Consider the following 19,604-nt stretch of genomic DNA (forward strand, 5'->3'; position numbering starts at 1 on the left):
ATGTCCCAAAAACACCAATTTGATTATGGGGCACTTATGGGTAACTTCCTGTTCATTGGACACTTCCTGTTTTGATTCCGTAGCACTTTTGGGTAACTTCCTGTCCGTTGGTCAGTTCTTGTTTTGATTCCGAAGCACTTTTGGGTAACTTCCTGTCAATGAGTCACTACTTGTTTTGATTCCGAAGCACTTTTGGGTAACTTCCTGTCAATGAGTCACTTCCTGTCCATTGGTCACTTCCTGTTTTGATTCCAGAGCATTTTTGGGTAACTTCCTGTTGATTTTGGTTACTTTGAGTGTTACTTCCTGTCCATTGGTCACTTCTCATTTTGATTCCGGAGCACTTTTGGGTAACTTCCTGTCCATTGGTCACTTACTGTCTATTGGTCACTTCCTGTCCATTGGTCACTTCCTATTTTGATTCCGGAGCACTTTTGGGTAACTTCCTGTCCATTGGCCAACATTCAAAGTTTGCGTGGGTTTTCTCCAGGTACTCCAGGCCACTCCCACCTCCCCAAAAAATACATGCTAGGCTAATGTTAAGCTAATCTGTCTCTCCGTAAGACCAATTGGTGGTTTACCTCCACGTCTGCTGCGATTGGCTACCCACCAGTTTCCATTTTAATCACTTAATATTCCAAATTTGACTGGTTCCCCTTGGAAGATTGACTGGGAAACCCCGCATGTGTCATTTTTCAGCCGACTAGCAAACAAATTGTCCAGTAAAAAGGACACGGTTGAATAAAAAGGGTGCCCCGATCCCCGAAAAAAAGCCACCCCGCTGGAAAATTGCCTGTTGGCTCATCCCTCGGATTTGTTTTGTGCGGGTGTGTGTTGCGGGAAGGAATGGGATGAGCCGGCGTCGGTCCTTTGAACGCACCGGCGGCTGCTCGGCTAGCCGCTAAATCGGGCCGTCACAGGAAGTGCACTTGAAAGCCACCCGCCAAATAAGTCCCAACCAGTGTCATCAAAAGAGCTCGGACGTAGCCAAAGCTAACCAATTCAAAGTAGCGTCGTCTTTGGTGCATGGAGGTGATTTGGGGTCGTTTCCTGTTTTTTTAGGGAGGATATTGGGTCATTTTGTGTTAATTTGGGGTTATGTCGGGTCATTTCCTGTTCATTTGGGGGGATATTAGGTCATTTCCTGTTGATTTTGGGGAATTTCGGGTCATTTCCTGTTGATGTAAGAGTATATTGGGTCATTTCCTGTTAATGTAAGGGCACATCGGGTCATTTCCTGTTCATTTAGCAGCATTCCACATCATTTCTTGTTCATTAAGGGGCATTATGGGTAATTTCCTGTTCTTTGAGGGGCATTATGGGTAATTTCCTGTTCATTCAGGGGTATACCAGGTCATTTCCTGTTCATTTAGCAGCATTCTAAGCTATGTCCTGTTCATTAAGGGGTATTTTGGATAACTTCCTGTTTATTTAGGAGCTTACCAGGCCATTTCCTGTTTAATTAGGGGAATTCTGGGTAATTTCCTGTTGATTTGTGGATTTTTTTTTCATTTTTTTTATTCTTATCAATTTTTGGAGATCCAAAAGTGACGTCTGAAAAAGGCCGCGGTGGCGGCGGAACGATTTCCGAACGGCGTGGGCGAGGGAGAGTACTTTGACCCCGCCCCCTGCGGCGTCCTTGGGAGGGGGGCATTTCCCTCCTAAAGATCTTGACATTCTCTAATAATGTCATAAAATGCGAACGTGGCTCCCCTCGTGGCTTTTCTTCACCGTTATGGATTCATTCATTGATTGACGGCAAAAAGGCGGAGCCACAAGAACACTTTCGACCACGGGGTGTCAAACGGGCGGCCCGGGGGGGCGGACCCCGACCCTCTGCCTCGTTTCCTGTCCAAGGAAATGGCGCCCATTTGGCATTTCATTTTATCATCCATTTACCTGTAATCAAGTATATAAGCTTAGCATTGACCCAAAATCAACAGGAAATGACCTAGATACCTCCAAAATGAACAGGAAATGACCCAGAATGCCCCTAAAGGAACAGGAAATAACCCGACATGCTCCCAAATGAAAAGGAAATTACCCAGAATGCCCCTTAATGGTCAGGAAATGACTTGCAATGCCCTAAATTAACAGGAAATTACACGACTTCCCCTAAAATTCCCCTAAATCGACAGGAAATGACACGACATGCTCCCAAATGAAAAGGAAATGACCCGGAATGCCCTTGAATAAACAGGAAATGACCCAGAACACCCTTAAATGAATAGGGAATGACCCAGAATGCCCCTAAATTACCCATAATGCCCCGATATGAACAGGAAATGACCCAAATTCCCCTAAGTTAACAGGAAATGACTTGGAATACCACTAAATCAACAGGAAATTACCCAAAAATCCCCTATATCGACAGGAAATGACCCCCAAAGGCCCCCAAATGAACAGGAAATGACCCAAAACTCCCCTTAAATGACCCAAAATGTCCCAAAATGAACTCATCGGCTTCCATAGTCATCCAAGCCATTTTGACTGGGCTCTTGTTCTATCACTTCCTGTAGGGGGTTTCCAGGTCATTTCTTGTTGATTTGGGGTAAATCAACAGGGCTAATCCTAGTGGATTGGACGCCGACAACCTCTAACGAGGCCCAATCACTTGCAAATAAGACTGCAACGATCCGGCCTTTTACGGTTTACGTCCAATCCGGTCCGGGGAGGGTCCAATCCATCAATACTCGCAGATAATGAACGGATGAATTGGTAGCACTTAAGACCCTGGCGACCGGTCGCCTGCCTCTGACTTGCAAAAGAATGAAAAAAGCTCCAATAAGAGAGTCTGGGGATTGGCCATAAAATTCCACGCCGTTGCCAATATTGCACTTAGTCAGCTCAACAAATCATTTGCTACCACCTCACCTCAGTGCCTTTAGCCCCACAGTGCCCCCTATTGAACAAAACCGGTACTTGCCTATGGATAGGTACCAAATGTTCTTCTCCAAGCACTTTTATAATCCATATTTGGATTAAGATGTCACGATACATTGCCCAATCGCTGTGTTGTGCTAGCCGAGTTAGCATAGCATCGAGCTAGCCAAAACAGCTATTTAGCCTTTTAAAATGTTGTGTGGCAGGGTTATATTCATCCATTTTCTGAGCTGTTTATTCTCGCAAGGCTTGCACGGGGTGCTATAGCCTATGCCAGTCAACTATGGGCGGGGACAATTTGAATGGGAGGCTAGCCAATCACAGGGGACAAGGAGACCAATTATCATGACATCATGAACAGGGAGAACGGTTCATTTCCTGTTTATTTAGGGGCGTGTCGGGTAATTTCCTGTTGATTTAGGGGCATGTCGGGTAATTTCCTGTTGCTTTAGGGGATTATGGGATCATTTCCTGTCAATTTAAAGGCATTCTGGGTCATTTCCTTTTCATTTAATGGCATGTCTGGTCATTTCCTGTTTATTTAGGGATGTGTGAGGTAATTTCCTGTTGATTTAGGGGATTTTGGGTAATTTCCTGTCAATTTAAAGGCATTCTGGGTCATTTCCTGTTCATTCAGGGGCATTATGGGTAATTTCCTGTTTATTTAGGGGTGTGTCAGGTAATTTCCTGTTGATTTAGGGATTTTTGGGTAATTTCCTGTCAATTTAAAGGTATTCTGGGTCATTTCCTGTTCATTTATGGGCATTTCCAGTCACTTCCTGTTCATTTAGGAGCTTTTGGGGTCATTTCCTGTCGATATATGGGCTTTTGGGGTCATTTCCTGTTTATTTAGGGGCGTGTCAAGTAGTTTCCTGTCGATTTAGGGGCTTTTGGGGTCATTTCCTGTTTATTTCAGGGCATACCAAGTCATTTCCTGTTCATTTCAGGGGCTTTTTGGGTCATTTCCTGTTCAGGTTTGAGTGTGGGTGGAGCTTATCCATCATGTTGGATTTATTCCCTTTATTTACCATGGGGGGAGCCCCATATTGGGGGTCCACACTAGCTCCTCCCCCAACCAGATGCCAGGCCAGAGGGCCATTTGCCCACAATCCAATTAAAAATGGACTTCAATGCATCAATGACAAATTAGCTCCCATTGGGACCCCCACAAAATATAAAAATATATATAAAAAAGATCAAATAAACATTGTTTTAGATCTATAAAAAATATTCAGGGTGTTTAGTCCATAATTGCAATTTTAATCATTTTTTTCTGTGTTTTTAGCTCAAAAATCATGTTGTAAAATCAAAAAATATATAAATAAAAAAAACCTAAAATAAACATTGTTTTAGATCTATAAAAAACGGAATGTTTGGGGTTTTTAATCCATAATTATAAGTTTCTAATCCATTTTTCAGTTTTTAGTTAAAAAATCATTTTGTAAAATCTAAAAATATATTTTAAAAAAAGCTAAAATAAACTTAATTTCAGATATATAAAAAATGAATATTCAGGGTTTTTAATCCAGTTCTTGTAATCCATTTATATATATATATAAAAAAAAAATCTAAATATTATATCTAAAATGGTCCGGGTCACATTAAATGGAGTTGATGTTATTGCGTTTGTGTGTGTGTGTGTGTGTGTGTGTGTGTGTGTGTGTATAATCTGTCGCCTCCGTGTGTGGTCGCGGGTGGGCGAGTGTCGTGATGCATGTCTTGAATAACACTCCATTAGCCGTGGCTGCGTGGGCGGCCGCCTCCTTTTTCTTTTTATTTATTTCTATTTTTTCGTACCCGGGCGGATGCCGGCAATTTGCACAAAAGCTAAACACCCGCAAACATGCCAGCGGCTCGGACGTCTATTTTCGTCCGCGGCGACATTCACCTGGAAACGGCTCTTCCGTGTTAATGACTCCCGTTACCATGACAACAAGAAAAGTGAACGACTACTTTTGGCTCAGTTCTTGTATTTAGAGACAGTAGTAATAAAAAAAATGGTGCCCACACGCTGTAAATGTTATGCTATTATGGTTATTGTTTACTTTTTTATATTTGGTGGTGGTTATTACAGTTATTGTTCGATATTTGGTGTAGGAGTTTGTGCTAAACTAGCGCTAATGCTCGCTCGTGTGTCGGAGACTCTTTTTTTTGGCTGTCCTTTTTATTAGAAAGAAACCTGCTTTTGCGGACTTGTACTAAAAGAATAGCGATTATGGTCGAAACCAAACTTAACCCTTTTATTTTAATAAAGTTGTTTTTTTCCAACTACTGCTAAAAGAATATAAATTAGCATCGAAACCAAGCTAGCGCCGTAAAACGTCATTGGGATGGATGTGCTGCGTTCGAGGAGTGTACCGAAATCGCGGAAAAACGGCGATTTTACCTCGCCGGTGATAGTCAAGCCACTTCCGGTTGGCGGGACTTTTAAAAAGGACATTAATGGAGCCAATCGGCTTCGCGGTTGGAACGTTGATGTGATTTCGGCGCCGGCCCTGAACGCACCGCAGTTTCCAGTTGTCGTGTTCTGTGCTTCACGGTTTGGCTATCTTTCACTCAACTTTTCACGGTAAATATCTTATTATTTCAAGTTTGTATATTTGAATTTTGTATGCCGAGTATTTTGACGTTAATTTTGACTAGAACAGCAACATTTTGGGGGGATTTTTTTTAATAATTCGAGTGTGGCGTCGAATGTAACCAAGTCTCCTTTAAATGTATTCATTCATAGTGACGTCAATGGACCGAGAGACGAACTTTCGCACTAATTTACTACTTTTTAAATCGAATTTACTCGTTTTTCCACCCTAAACAAGACATTAAATAACACCGTCATTATTCCAAAACCAGAATATTTGAACATTTCTAGCGTTCTAGTGCCGCACTAGCTAGCTAACTAGCTCGTACACACTGACAGAATGGCAACTAAAGCGCACCTAAAGCTAGCTAGCATGCTAACAGTCCATTCTAGGTGTCACATTATCTACGATTTTTTAGGTGGGCGGGGTTAAGGCAGCTGACAAAGACTAATTAGGAAGTAATTTCATGATAAAGCCTTTTAGTCATTTTGGGAAGGGATTTCTGTCCTAAATTAAGACTTTTAAGGTATTTTTAAAGAGTGAGAAATGTAAGAGTTATTTTACACTTAATAAATACATTTTGGCACTTAATGATGGCTGTTTTTGCCATTTCAGTTATTTTTGACAAAACACTGCATCAAGACACACCCACTTTCCCTCCAGGTATCACTTCCTAGCTAGCTAGCATTTGTCAATCAATTTGTGTGATGTCATCATCTCTAAAAAAATTGGTGGGCGGAGCCTTAGCAAGCGTTTTTTAAATTTAATTTCATGATAAAGCCGTATTTTTCCGGATTAATTTGTGCGCAAAATATGGTGTGCCGCCGTTTTGGATCCAGGTGCCGTAATATTTAAAACCTCCTTTAAAATTGGTGTGGGCGGAGTTAAACTAAACTGATGTTTTTCTCTTCCAGAAACGGCGAGTTTCTGGCCATGTGGTTTTGGGGGGTTTTCTTCGGGTTTCTGTTGCCGGGTCAAAACCTGCACGCCGCTTTGCAAGTCCACGACACCAACGGGTCGACGTGGCGCCAAAACGTCGTCAATGGTCCGTCCAATGCCACGGAAAAGGAGTTTGCCATTAGCCGCCGGATTCGGATATACCAGCTGAAAAAGCCCCCCGTGGAGGAGCCCGTAGAAGCTCCGCCCACCCCAGAAGCCTCGCCCACGCCGGAAGTCGTCGTTCAAGAGGACCTATCGGAGCCCATGATCCAAGGCCCGGATTTGGACCCGCCCCTTGAAGCAGATGACAAGGTCATTTTTAAAAATGTTTGTTATCCCTATGCGGTAAAGCTATTTGATGATTTTGTACTTCCACTTTCAGCCACTAGTAGTAATTGGGGGCGCTGTTTCCCCGCTCGAGTTCCGGATCAATGTTTTTTTTTTAAGTACAGTCGTCGTTTTAAAAATAGAATAATGGATAAGGAAATGCATTTACATTTTGAGGGATTTCGTAACATGGATCTTTATAAAATATTTTTTAAAAAATCCTTATTTTATTTTGAAAATATTAAAAATATTTTTTTTTTCAAAATAAAATAACAGATAAAGATATGCATTTACTTCTGGGGGATTTCATAATGTGGATCTTAAAAAAAGATCTATAAATTATAAAATAAAAAAATGTTTTCCAAATTTTATTTTGAAAATATTACAATTTTTTTTTTCAAAATAAAATAATGGATAAGGGAATTAATTGACTTTATGGGGTATTTCGTAAGGTGGATCTTTTTCAATATCCCCACAAAAGTAAATGCATTTCCTTATCCGTTAATTTATTTTGAAAAAAATGTTTTTAATGAGGCTCGGTTTGCGCTAACGCTAACGTTGAATGATTTGAACTCTGTTTCAAGATGGCGGTGGACTTGGAGCCGCGGGTGCCTCGGCCGGCGGACAGCCCGGCGGTTCGCTGTGGCGAGGGGGAGCTGGTCGTTGAGGTGGACCAGAATTTTTTGGGTAACTACACATTCACGCTAATGGCTCCTTCCATGGTCACTTCCTGTTTATTCCCTAAAATTAAACCGAATCCATAGCAAGTGACCCAGTTATGCTCCAAAATCAACTCTTCTGGGTGACTTCCATTTTAGGCGGCTTTACTATGTCACTTCCTGTTGGATTTAACTCTATTCCTATTCATTTTGTGACAGTCCTGGGTCACTAACTGTTCAGTCACCCAAAATCAACAGGAAATGCCCCTAAAAGAATGGTGACCACCGTAATGGTTTGAAGTCAAAAGGAAGTGACCCGAGATCAATAGGAAGTGACCCAAAATCAACAGGAAGTGACCCAAAATCAACAGGAAGTGACCTGAAATCAACAGGAAGAGACCCAAGGCCAACAAGAAGTGACCCAAGATCCACAGGAAGTGACCTTACTTTGGCTTTTTTTTTGTCCTTTTTAGGGAGCGGTCATCTGATCCATCCCAGCGACTTGACGTTGGGAGACTGCAAGCCGATTCGCCAAGCCGACCGCGCCCTTTTTTTCCGGAGCGAGTTGCACGCTTGTGGCGGAAAGGCACAGGTGACTTTTTCCTTACTTTACTTCCCTCACTTTTTCCAAGTGATCCGTTCATCTCGTGATGCCGTTCACTAAAAACTGACTCCTAAAACGACTCTTTTAAAACCAACCATGACAACACAAAGAGCCAGTTCATATCTGTTGAATCAAATGGTATCGTATGTTCTCTTCATTAGATAACGAACGAAACCCTCATCTACACCTTTTCCCTTCGCTATTCTCCGACGCCAATCGGCGACACCTCGGTCATCCGGACCAATCCATCCCAGGTGGAAATCCAATGCCGCTATCCCAGGTAATGTTAACCCGTTAGCGCCATCACAATTGCTAAATTTCATCTGAAATGCTCAACTTGAATAGTAATAGCAACAAGAAAATGTAGCTAGCATGCTGCTAACAGCTCTTTTGCATTAAATCCAAAGAAAATGACTGGGCATTTCTGCGCTAGCTAGCTCGCACACATTGACAGTCACATGGCATCAATGCTAACAACAACAACAACAACAACATGCTAACAGCTCACTTGTAATAGTTAAAAAGAAATTTACTCAGCATTTATTCGATTAGCCGATGTTTACGTCTTATTTTCTAGTGCTGAGCTAGCTTTCTAGCTAGCACACAATAACAAGCAATTGGGTGAACTTTTTGCAGGAAGCGTCGCGTGAGCAGCCACGCCGTCACGCCTCAGTGGCGGGAATTTGCTTCCGGCCTGTTGACGGAGCAACAGTTGGGTTTCTCCTTGGACCTCCTGACAGGTGAGCCCGACCCGGGTACAAAGTCCTGGTTGGCTCTTTTTTTGTTTTAATTGAATTTTTGGGATATTTTATGTCGACTTGGAGGGACTTCCTGTTGACCATGGGGGCACTTCCTGTTAACTTAAGGGAAACTTCCTGTTGACTTAGGTTAACTTCCTGTTGACTTGGGGAACTTCCTGTTGACTTGGGGCACTTCCTGATGACTTGGGGCACTTCCTGATGACTTGGGGCACTTCCTGTTGACTTGGGGCACTTCCTGTTGACTTATGGAAACTTCCTGTTGACTTGGGGCACTTCCTGTTGACTTGGGGCACTTCCTGTTGACTTATGGAAACTTCCTGTTGACTTGGGGCACTTCCTGTTGACTCGGGGAAACTTCCTGTTGACTTGGGGCACTTCCTGTTGACTTGGGGCACTTCCTGTTGACTTATGGGGCACTTCCTGTTGACTTGGGGCACTTCCTGTTGACTCGGGGAAACTTCCTGTTGACTCGGGGCACTTCCTATTGACTTGGGGCACTTCCTATTGACTTAGGGCACTTCCTGTTGACTTAGGGAAACTTCCTGTTGACTTAGGGAAACTTCCTGTCGATTCTGTAGTCATATCCTCTTCATTTTGGTGACTAGACAGGAAGTTACCCTGGCAATGTCTCAAAAGTAATTGGAAGTCACTAAAAATAAACTAAATGGCATTAAAACTAAACAGGAAGTGACCTGGGCGTGTCCAAATGAACCTCTGGCCCATCAACCAATCAGAGCTTGACATTCCCTGATTTAAACAGAACGTTTCAAAAACCACTGTCACTTTAAATCCATCTCAAATATTGAGTATCTTATCTAACTGGTCGCTCAACATCTCTTCTTGGCAGGGGACGACCAATCCCGGAAGTCCAGCGGCGTCTACACGGTGGGGGACACGATCCACCTGGAAGCCGCCACCCTCCAGGGCTACCACGTCCCGCTGAGGGTCCACGTGGACAGCTGCGTCGCCACCGCGAACGCCGCCCCCGACTCTCGACCGGCCTACAAATTTGTCGACAACCACGGGTGAGGACCAATCATGCAAATTGACAAAAAAACGCTAAAAAAGCTACCTATTGTGGGATTTCTAGGTGCCTGGTGGATGCTAGGCTAACAGGCGCTAAGTCCTACTTCATGCAGAGAAGCAGTGAAGACAAACTAGCCTTCCAGTTGAGAGCTTTCAATTTGCGGAAAGATGGCGGCAATTCGGTAAGTGGCGCTAGCGTTAGCGCTAAGCGGTGTGGCTAACGGTTTGTTTTTCATTTCCACGCTAGGTTTACTTGACGTGTCGGCTGATGGCGACCACCACCTCCGTTCCCATCAGCTCGCAGCTCAAGGCCTGTTCGTTTTTGGTGGAAGCTAACAGGTTAGCGCTGGCTAATTCTGACTATTCTTTGTAGGTCAAGTTAGCTTAAAATGTTGATGCTCATGTTTTGGTGGTCTAATGGTGCATGGAAATCAACAGGAAGTGGCCCAAAAGTGTGAAAGTAAACAGGAAGTGGCCCAAAAGTGCGAAAGTAAACAGGAAGTGGCCCAAAAAGTTGGAAAGTTAACAGGAAGTGGCCCAAATGTGCACGAAAGAAAATCAGCAGGAAGTGGCCCTAAAGTGCTTGAGAGAAAATCAACAGGAAGTGGCCCAAAAGTGCATGAGAATCTACAGGAAATGACCCAAAAGTGCACAAAAGAAAATCAGCAGGAAGTGGCCCAAAAGTGCATGAGAATCCAACAGGAAGTGGCCCAAAAGTGCACGAGAATCCAACAGGAAGTGGCCCAAAAAGTGCAAGAGAATCCAACAGGAAGTGGCCCAAAAAGTGCACGAGAATCCAGCAGGAAGTGGCCCAAGAGTTCACAAATGAAAAGGAAGTGGCCCAAGAGTTCACAAATGAACAGGAAGTGGCCCAAAAGTGCATAAATGAACAGGAAGTGGCCTGAATTGGCGCAAAATTCAACATGAAGTGGCCCATAACTGGACAAATGAACAGGAAGTCGCCCATAACGGTACGAAAGTAACAGGAAGTGACCCATAAGTGCACAAAAATCAACAGGAAGTGGCCCAAAATTTACATTTTAAGCTCGTTTCTGTTCATATTTTATGACATTTCAAAACAATAGAAACGAGAAGCAGAACTAAATATCAGCAAAGCATTGATTGGTCACCTAAAATGGCACATGACTATTTCCTGTCTGCACACAGATGGGTCGCCTCTGGTGGCGACAACCAAGTCTGCAGCTGTTGTGAAAGCAGCTGTGACGAGCACAAGCGCAAAAGGACCCTCCCAGAGGCTACGGCTAACGCTAATGCTACGGCTACCGCCATGGCTAACGCTAATGCTACAACTAAAGGTACGTACAAATTGTTGGGGCCCGATTGGTCGCGACATACCGCACTGACCTTGCGGCTATTTATGACTCGTGTATTGAATTTCTGTAACGTTAATCCTGACGAGGGTCGTGGGGGTGCTGGAGCACATCTCCGCCAACTGTGTGTAGTAAGCATGTGAGACCCCGAATTGGTCGTCGGCCAATCGCAAAGACAGACAACCAATCACTCATACTATTTAGAATGCTAATTTAGCCTAGCAGAAATCTTGACAGGAAACTCCATACTTGGGTTTGAACCGACGGTTTTACGACTGCGAGGCCATTGTTCGAACCACTTAACCACCGTTATTTATTTATTTTAGTTTTTCTGCAAAATGTTTGGCACTTTCTGGCCAGTGAACTCATGCGCCCCCTGTGTTCGTTTATGGAATGGCAGGTCTTTCGGAGCACATTGAACAGGAAGGAAACGCCGAACTGCCCTTGAAGGAAAATGCGACGGCGTCCAATCCCACTTTGGCATGACTAAAAGTACGCTAATTTATTTTTGGAGCAAATAGGTCAAAAAAATAAATCAAAATGATAGAAAAAAATGGACACTGCAAATGAAGTGATTTTTGGTGGGGGGAAAAACAATTCAATATTTATTTTAATACAATTTCAATATTTCTTTTTAATATGTATTTCATATTTATTATAATATAAATTCTATATTATTTTCAATATAAATTATATATTTACTTTAAATAAAAACACCAAAATTACAATCACATTCCATCTTTTTAAATGCATTCCCTCAAACCACCACACTGGCGCTGTTTCACCTCAAAGCCACGTCCCCTTTTTACGTGCCCCCTGCGGGGCGACCAATCTCTCCACTCCCAAGCTAGCTAGCGGGAGGGAAATGGCCGTACGGTGGTGCGTCCGGTTATTGTCCCATCAATCTGGCATTTCCCAACTAATGAAAAACAAGAACTCAAGCTCACGCACACCAGCCGTCGAGCCCCCCCACACGCGTCCTCCGGGGGGTCCAATCGGACGTAACGACTTCCCCGCCGCGGGATAAAACGTCGCCTATATATTTTTTCCCAGTCACCCCCCCTAATAGCCCCACCCCCTCAGTGGCCCCTCCCACTCTTGAAATGGGACGGCTGGCGAACGGTCGCCGGAAGACGAATGGACGTGATTAAAAAGGCCGCCAAAGGCTTTTATTAGCGTAATACGTGGGGACCTGATTTAACGCCTCATAAAAAAAAAATGGCGGCCGAGAAATGCCATAAACGTTTCTCAAAAAAATAAATAATAAAAAGAAAAAAGAAATACATATTTTGGCTAATGAGAGCATTTAAGTCAACATTTGTATGAGCTCCACTGTTCAGAAAATATGGTTTGTTCTCTCTTAAAGGGACAGTGTCGTCATTTTTATTTTTTAAATACAATTAAAACACATTTCTGTAAATGTATAAAAAATGAAAAACAAAGGTGAATACTTTCAGTTTTTCCACTTATTTTTATACATTTCTACATATAAAATTAATTATTCACATAAATAAATAAATAAAAGCCAAAAAAATGAACATTATACATAAAATTCACAAAATTACTCAACCAAATATTCAAAATTTTCCCACATTAAAAAACAAATAATTTTCTGATATTTATTATTCAAATAAATAACAAATAACTAAAAGCCAAAAATAATAATATTATACATAAAACTCACTAAACCTAAAAACAAAATATTCTAATTTTTCCCACATTAAAAAACAAATGCATTTCCTTATGAGATCTATTATTAAAATAAATAACATATAACTAAAAGCCAAAAAAATGAACATTAAACATAAAATTCAATAAACTTAAAAAACAAAATATTCCAAATTTTCCCACAAAAGAATAAAATATATATACACAAATATATATGTTCATTTCCCACTTAAAAAAAATAGAAAAAATATATTTATTCAATTCCAAAATGAGAAAAAAAACTAGAAAATACTTAACTTAATACATGAATTCTCTCTTCCTTTATATTTTTCAATTTAAAACAAATAAAATATAGCATTTCCATGTTAATTACAAAAGATAAATCTTCCTTTTGTATTTAAAACAACAAAAACCACAAAAAAACTTGTTGATTTTTCCCAATTTCAAAACTACTTTATTTTGGCGGTAATGTCCCTTCTGTGTCCCCCAGGTGCGTTTTATTTTTTTGTTTCCTCAGACACAGGAAGTGAAACTCGACAGATGTCTGTCACTCACAGGAAAACAACAAGTCTGCATTTTGACCTTCATTGACTTTTTTCTTTCAAAGAGGGAAAATGGCCCAAAAAAGTGCTGACTCATCCTTCAAAGGGAATTCCCCATTCAATATATTTATATATTTATATTTTAATGTCAATAACTCTTTGGTTGATACAACGCAGGTCTCGGTTTCTGAGGAATTAGTTTGAAAATTTGAGTTATTGGCCGACGAACATTGAAGCAGTGTCGCTTTAAGAAAAGTCAACAAGGTTAGAGCCAAAATGGCGGTCCGTGCGGGGGCAGTGGCTGGCTCTTGGTTCTCCGGTTTGGTGAGTTTTTCTTTTCTTTGTCGTTATTTACGGACTTTTATAGTTTTATTTTACTTTGTTGTTGTTATTTTACTAAAATAGTTATACGGAGACGACAATAAAGGTTTTTTATTTAATTTGATGTGGAAAAAAAACAAAGAAATGGAATGCTATGGCATCTTAGCTAGCTGCACATTTAGCCTTCACAATTCACTTGTAGTGTATCAGCTAACGTAGCCGTCAGCCTATCGTGGCTAGTGCTAGCTAAGTTATAATCGTGGAATAGCTACTCGTGACAAGCGCTAGCCTTGTGCGAATCGTTGAGTAGGCACTCGCGGTTAGCGCTAGCATTGTGGTAATTGTTAAGTAGGCACTCAGGGCTAGCGCTTAGCCTTGTGTTAAGTGTTAAGTAAGTACACACTTAGGACTAGCGTTAGCCCCGTGCAAAGCGTTAGGTCAGTTGTGACTATTGCTAGCCTCATGCTAACTATTAAAAATCCACTTGTGGCTAGCGCTAACCCTGTACCAAGCTTTAAGTAGCTACTTTTGGCTATCATTATCCTTTGCTAAGCATAAAGTAGCCAATCCCGACGAGCGCTAGCCTCGTGATAATTGTTAAGTAGCCACTGGCGACTAATGCTAGCCTCGTGCTAATTATTAAGTATCCACTTGTGGCTATTACTAGCCTTTGCTAAGCATAAGATGGCCAGTCAAGACTAGCCCCCGCCTCGTGCAAAGCGTTAAATGGCCACTGCCGGCTAGCGTTAGCCTTGTGCTAAGCGTTAAGTACCCACTTAGGAAAAGCATTAGCCTCGTAGAAAACGTTAAGTCACTCGCAGCTACTACTAGCCTCGTGCTAAATAATAAATAGCCGCTTCTGGTTAGCACAAACATTTGCTAAGAAGAAAGTAGCAACTTGCCACTAGCCCTCACCTCATGCTAATCCTTAAGTAGCATAATATTCACACTACAACAATAATATATACAATATATATGATAAAATATATGAATTTCTTAAATTAATATCAAGAAATATATTATATATATTAAATTAATATAACCCTAACCATTTTGTATTTAAACACACTGTAACTCAACCCTAACCCAAATCCTAACCCTAACTCAACCCTAACCCTAACCATTTTGTATTTAAACACACCCTAACCCTAACCCAAACCCTAACCCTGACCCTAACTCAACCCTAACCCTAACTTAACCCTAACCCTTTTGTATTTAAAACCCACCCTAACCCTAACCCAAACCCTAACTCAACCCTAACCCTAACCATTTTGTATTTAAACACACCCTAACCCCTAACCCTAACCCAAACCCTAACCCTAACTCAACCCTATCCCTAACTCAACCCTATCCCTAACTCAACCCTATCCCTAACCATTTTGTATTTAAACACACCCAAACCCTAACTCAACCCTAACCCTAACCATTTTGTATTTAAACACACCCTAGCCCTAACCCTAAACCCTAAACCCTAACCCTAACACTAACTCAACCTTAACCCTAACCATTTTGTATTTAAACACACCCTAACCCTAACCCTAGCCCTAGCCCTAGCCCTAACTCAACCCTAACCCTAACACTAACTCAACCTTAACCCTAACCATTTTGTATTTAAACACACCCTAACCCAAACCCTAACCCTAACCCTAACCCTAACCCTAACCCTAACCCTAACCCTAGCCCTAGCCCTAGCCCTAGCCCTAGCCCTAGCCCTAGCCCTAACTCAACCCCAACCCTAACCCTAACCCTATTTAAACACACCCTAACCCAAACCCAAATCCTAACCCTAACCCTAACCCTAACCCTAACCCTAACCCTAACCCTAACCCTAACCCTAACCCTAACCCTAACCCTAACCCTAACCCTAACCCTAACCCTAACCCTAACCCTAACCCTAACCCTAACCCTAACCCTAACCCTAACCCTAACCCTAACCCTAACCCTAACCCTAACCCTAACCCTAACCCTAACCCTAACCCTAGCCCTAGCCCTAGCCCTAACCCTAACTGAACCCTAACCCTAACCATTTTGTATTTAAACACACAATAACCCTATTCCTAACCCTAATGCTAACCTTAACCCTAACCTTAACCCTTACCCTTACCATTTTGTATTTAAACACACCCTAAACCCTAACCCTTTAACCACAACAAAAAAGCACCACATTTAAAGCCCCCGTTACCCCTGGCAAAAGCCAACTTTAACGCCCAACACAAACTTAGCTAACGCTAACTTCCTTCCACCAAAAGCTGTCTTTTCTGTTTATCTCTACCTTTTAAATGTGATTTTCACCTCCAAACAATGGATAAAAATATTCTCACAACCTTCTTTCATCTCCTTTTTGTTTTCCCCGTCGCTATTATGGGATGCCTTTGAAGTCGGCGCACCGTTTTGGCTTAAAAGCGCAGGAAGTTGCTAAACAAAACGACTTTTTGTCTTTTTTAACCCTTTGGGTGTTGACCTTTAATCCCGAGTGGCATTTTTTAAAAGTGGGCGGAGCCTTTTTTATCATTCAAAGCGACCTTATCAGACTGAATAAATAAATGTCGCTTATCTGGCAACCGGCAGCTTTTGATCGCGGAAGCGCCTTTATGTCTTTATTTGTATTTATTTTTTTATTTATTTTTAACCGCATTTTGTCTGTACACGGCACCCCCAGGACGACATTTCCGTACACGTCTATTGTCTTCTCAATAACGATTTAAATGACGTATTTATGACGGGAAATGAATTTAAAAAGTAGTTCTTAACACTTTATGAAGGATAACAGTATTTTAAGTTTAACTGTATAATAATCCAATTTTTATTCGAGCTTCTTTTTAAATATATTTTTAGATTTTCCAAAATGATTTTCAACTAAAAACACAAAAATTACAATTATGGATTAAAATAAGTGGATTAAATATTCAGTTTTTTAATAGATCTAAAACACTGTTTGTTTTAGGTTTCTTTAAAATATTTAAAATGATTTTTGAACTAAAAATCTGAAAAAAATGGAATAAAAAATTACAATCATGGATTAAAAGACCTAAATATTCCGTTTTTTAGTTTTCCTTTCATTCCTGCAGTGCAATAGTGCCCCCTAAAGACAGTTTAAAGTATTAAACGCTGCAATCAAACTGCCCTTTTATTTTTTTTTTTACATTCGAAAATGTTATAGACATTACCTGTCTTGAATAATCACGTGTTGGCTATAATCTTACATATTTATACTTATATACTCATAAATATGTACTATATCGTCATTAATATGTACTGTCCCTTTAAATAAATCAAACTCAATTGTTCCGGGATAAAATAATTTTACGACTCATTTTTATTTATTATCTTCTGCCCTCAATGATTTAAATTGTCATTTTTTTTATTTAAAAAAAATATATATATCATTGTTCATAGTTTCAGCCACCAGATGGAGCCCTAAACATGATTTAGTTGAAAAGAAGTTCGTACATTGTCAAAGGAAAAAAAGCGTCATTGATATGCGCCATCTGTTCTCGTCTAATTCACTTTCCCGATTAAATGTCTTCATTTTTCAGCTAAATATAATTGATTTATGTCCACGCGCATGCGTACTGTTCCTCCACCCACCTAAATACAGTTTGAGTGGGAGAGCAAATCACCATGGTGACGCTAATGTATAGTCTAATAACCGCAGTCGACCGAGGGGGCGCCGTGTGGGCGTGGCCCGCGAAAAATCTATAAGAAGTGCGTGTGGTGCGTTTAAGAGAAATCAGGAATTTTCTCAATTGGATAATTTTCTCATGTAATTCATAATTCAGATTGAAAATCTTACTACAAAATATAGTAATAATATAGTAACATATTTTAAAAACTATAAAAAAAACATTTGACATGATTAAGATCCTCTAAAAATGACGATTTTTAATAATAATAATAAATATAATACTGATAATACAAATAATATTAATACAAATGATAATACATAATCCAAATAATAATACAAACAATAATAGAAATAATATTAACACAAATAATAATACATAATCCAAATAATGATACAAACTATAATACAAATAATATTAATACAAATATTAATACATAATCCAAATAATAATACAAACAATAATAAAAATAATAATAGAAATAATAGAAATAATACAAATAATACAAATAATACAAATAATACAAGTAATACAATTAATACAAATATTACAAATAATACAAATAATACAAATAGTACAAATAGTACAAATAGTATAAATAGTACAAATAATTTAAAAAATACAAATAATACAAATAATAAAAATAATACAAATAATACAAACAATACAAATAATAGAAATAATACGAATAATACAAACAATACAAATAATACAAATAATACAAATAATACAAATAATACAAATAATACAAATAATACAAATAATACAAATAATACAAATAAAAATGATATTTTTTCTATGAAATGATCAGAAATGGGACATTTTATCAACTCGTAAATTCCATTTTTATACTTAAAAATACATTTATGACATATGTATTCTATACATAAGATTTTTTTTTAAACTCAATTATTAACGATTTGATGGAGTGGGCGGGCCCTAAAACGCTTTCCATCCACAAAAAAAACCGTTAGCCGCAATAAGCATTTGGGTTAAAAGCTTTGCTAATCGGGTGCGCTCAATTAGCCACGTCCCGGATCGATATCACCCTCGCCCTGGGTTGTTGTCCCCCATGAAAAGTCGCCATCTAATCTGTCCTTTTCCTGCCGCGCCATTTTTCAGTCACTTTTGAAAAAATATTGCTTGAAATCTATACAAAAAAATATAAATATACTGTTTAATTTTCTCTATTTAATTGACAACAATAAATCATGACTTCCTGTGTAAATAACTTTTTTTTTCAATTCAGGAAAATGGCAGCTACATAGAAAATGGCAACATGGAAAAAAATGGAGTTCGCCCATTTTTTTGCTCTCGGTGACTCAATCTGTGATTGGTCGCTGTGAATAATCTTGGTCAAAAAAAGATTATATGTCTTTGGGTGTCAATGGTAAGTGGAGCATTTAAAGAAAATGGCGGAAATTGAGTTAGCCAATTTTTGCTCTTGGTGACCAATCGGTGATTGGTCGCTGCAAGTAAATACGGTCAAAAACGGGTGAGATGTCTTTGGGTGTCAAGGGTGACTGAAGAGTTTTTTTTAAAAAGTGGCAGAAAATGGAGTTAGCCCATTTTTGGTCTCGGTGACCAATCGGTGATTGGTCGCTGTGAATAAACTTGGTCAAAAAAGGATTATTTGTCTTTGGGTGTCAGTGGTAAGTGGAGCATTTAAAGAAAATGGCGGAAATGGAGTTCGCCTATTTTTGCTCTTGGTGACCAATCAGTGATTGGTCGCTGCAAGTAAATCCGGTCAAAATTGGATCATATATGTCTTTTGGTGTCAAGGGTGACTGAAAAGTTTTTATAAAAAATGGCAAAGAATGGAGTTAGCCCATGTTTGCTCTCGGTGACCCAATTGGTGATTGGTCACTGTGAGTAAAATCGGTCAAAAAATTGATTAGATCTCTATTGGTGTCAAAGGGTAAGTCAAGCATTTATAGAAAATGGCTAAAATGAAGTTAGCCCACTTTTGCTTTCGGTAATTAAATTTGTGAATGGTCGCTACTAGGCCTCCGAGGCTGAACGGATTGGTCGCCTATGGCACAAATCACTTAAAAGTGGAAAAAAAGGGAGTTAGCCCACTATTACTCAATTTGTGAAAGGTCAATCCTGGGCCTCCCAGTTAAATTATATTAGACGTCTATCAGCAATTTTTATGAATAAAAAAATATTAAAATGATGAGTATTTTTAATCGTCTAATAAATGAAATATTTTCCCATCATGCCATTTGATAGACAAACACTGATTTGTTCATAAATCAGTGGCCACAGAGAGATTCAATGTTTCCATGACAACAACTCTCCCTCCCTTTTCTCTTGCTTCTGTTGGACTGAACCACTGACG

At 40.0% G+C, this 19,604-nt stretch overlaps 1 protein-coding gene across 1 annotated transcript; it reads left to right on the plus strand.

Annotated features, from left to right (window-relative positions):
• Positions 1–5,198: 5,198 nt before the first annotated feature.
• LOC144199821 (zona pellucida sperm-binding protein 3-like) lies at positions 5,199–11,665 on the plus strand. Its single transcript, XM_077721699.1, has 11 exons — positions 5,199–5,452; positions 6,377–6,713; positions 7,313–7,415; positions 7,861–7,979; positions 8,153–8,271; positions 8,628–8,731; positions 9,600–9,777; positions 9,843–9,960; positions 10,026–10,117; positions 10,946–11,094; positions 11,510–11,665. Exons 1-11 carry the CDS (start codon positions 5,214–5,216, stop codon positions 11,593–11,595), a joined length of 1,644 nt encoding a protein of 547 aa, XP_077577825.1. The 5' UTR covers positions 5,199–5,213; the 3' UTR covers positions 11,596–11,665.
• Positions 11,666–19,604: the final 7,939 nt, after the last annotated feature.

This window comes from Stigmatopora nigra, chromosome 1, assembly GCF_051989575.1.
Source record: "Stigmatopora nigra isolate UIUO_SnigA chromosome 1, RoL_Snig_1.1, whole genome shotgun sequence".
In the NCBI taxonomy this organism is placed as follows: Eukaryota; Metazoa; Chordata; class Actinopteri; order Syngnathiformes; family Syngnathidae; genus Stigmatopora; species Stigmatopora nigra.

Excerpts from the sequence above, each read along its gene's own strand:
- LOC144199821 (XM_077721699.1), top strand. The coding sequence starts at position 5,214 with ATGGATGTGCTGCGTTCGAGGAGTGTACCGAAATCGCGGAAAAACGGC. Across the intron at positions 6,714-7,312 it reads CCCTTGAAGCAGATGACAAG|ATGGCGGTGGACTTGGAGCC; the intron begins GTCATTTTTAAA and ends CTCTGTTTCAAG. Across the intron at positions 9,778-9,842 it reads AAATTTGTCGACAACCACGG|GTGCCTGGTGGATGCTAGGC; the intron begins GTGAGGACCAAT and ends TGGGATTTCTAG.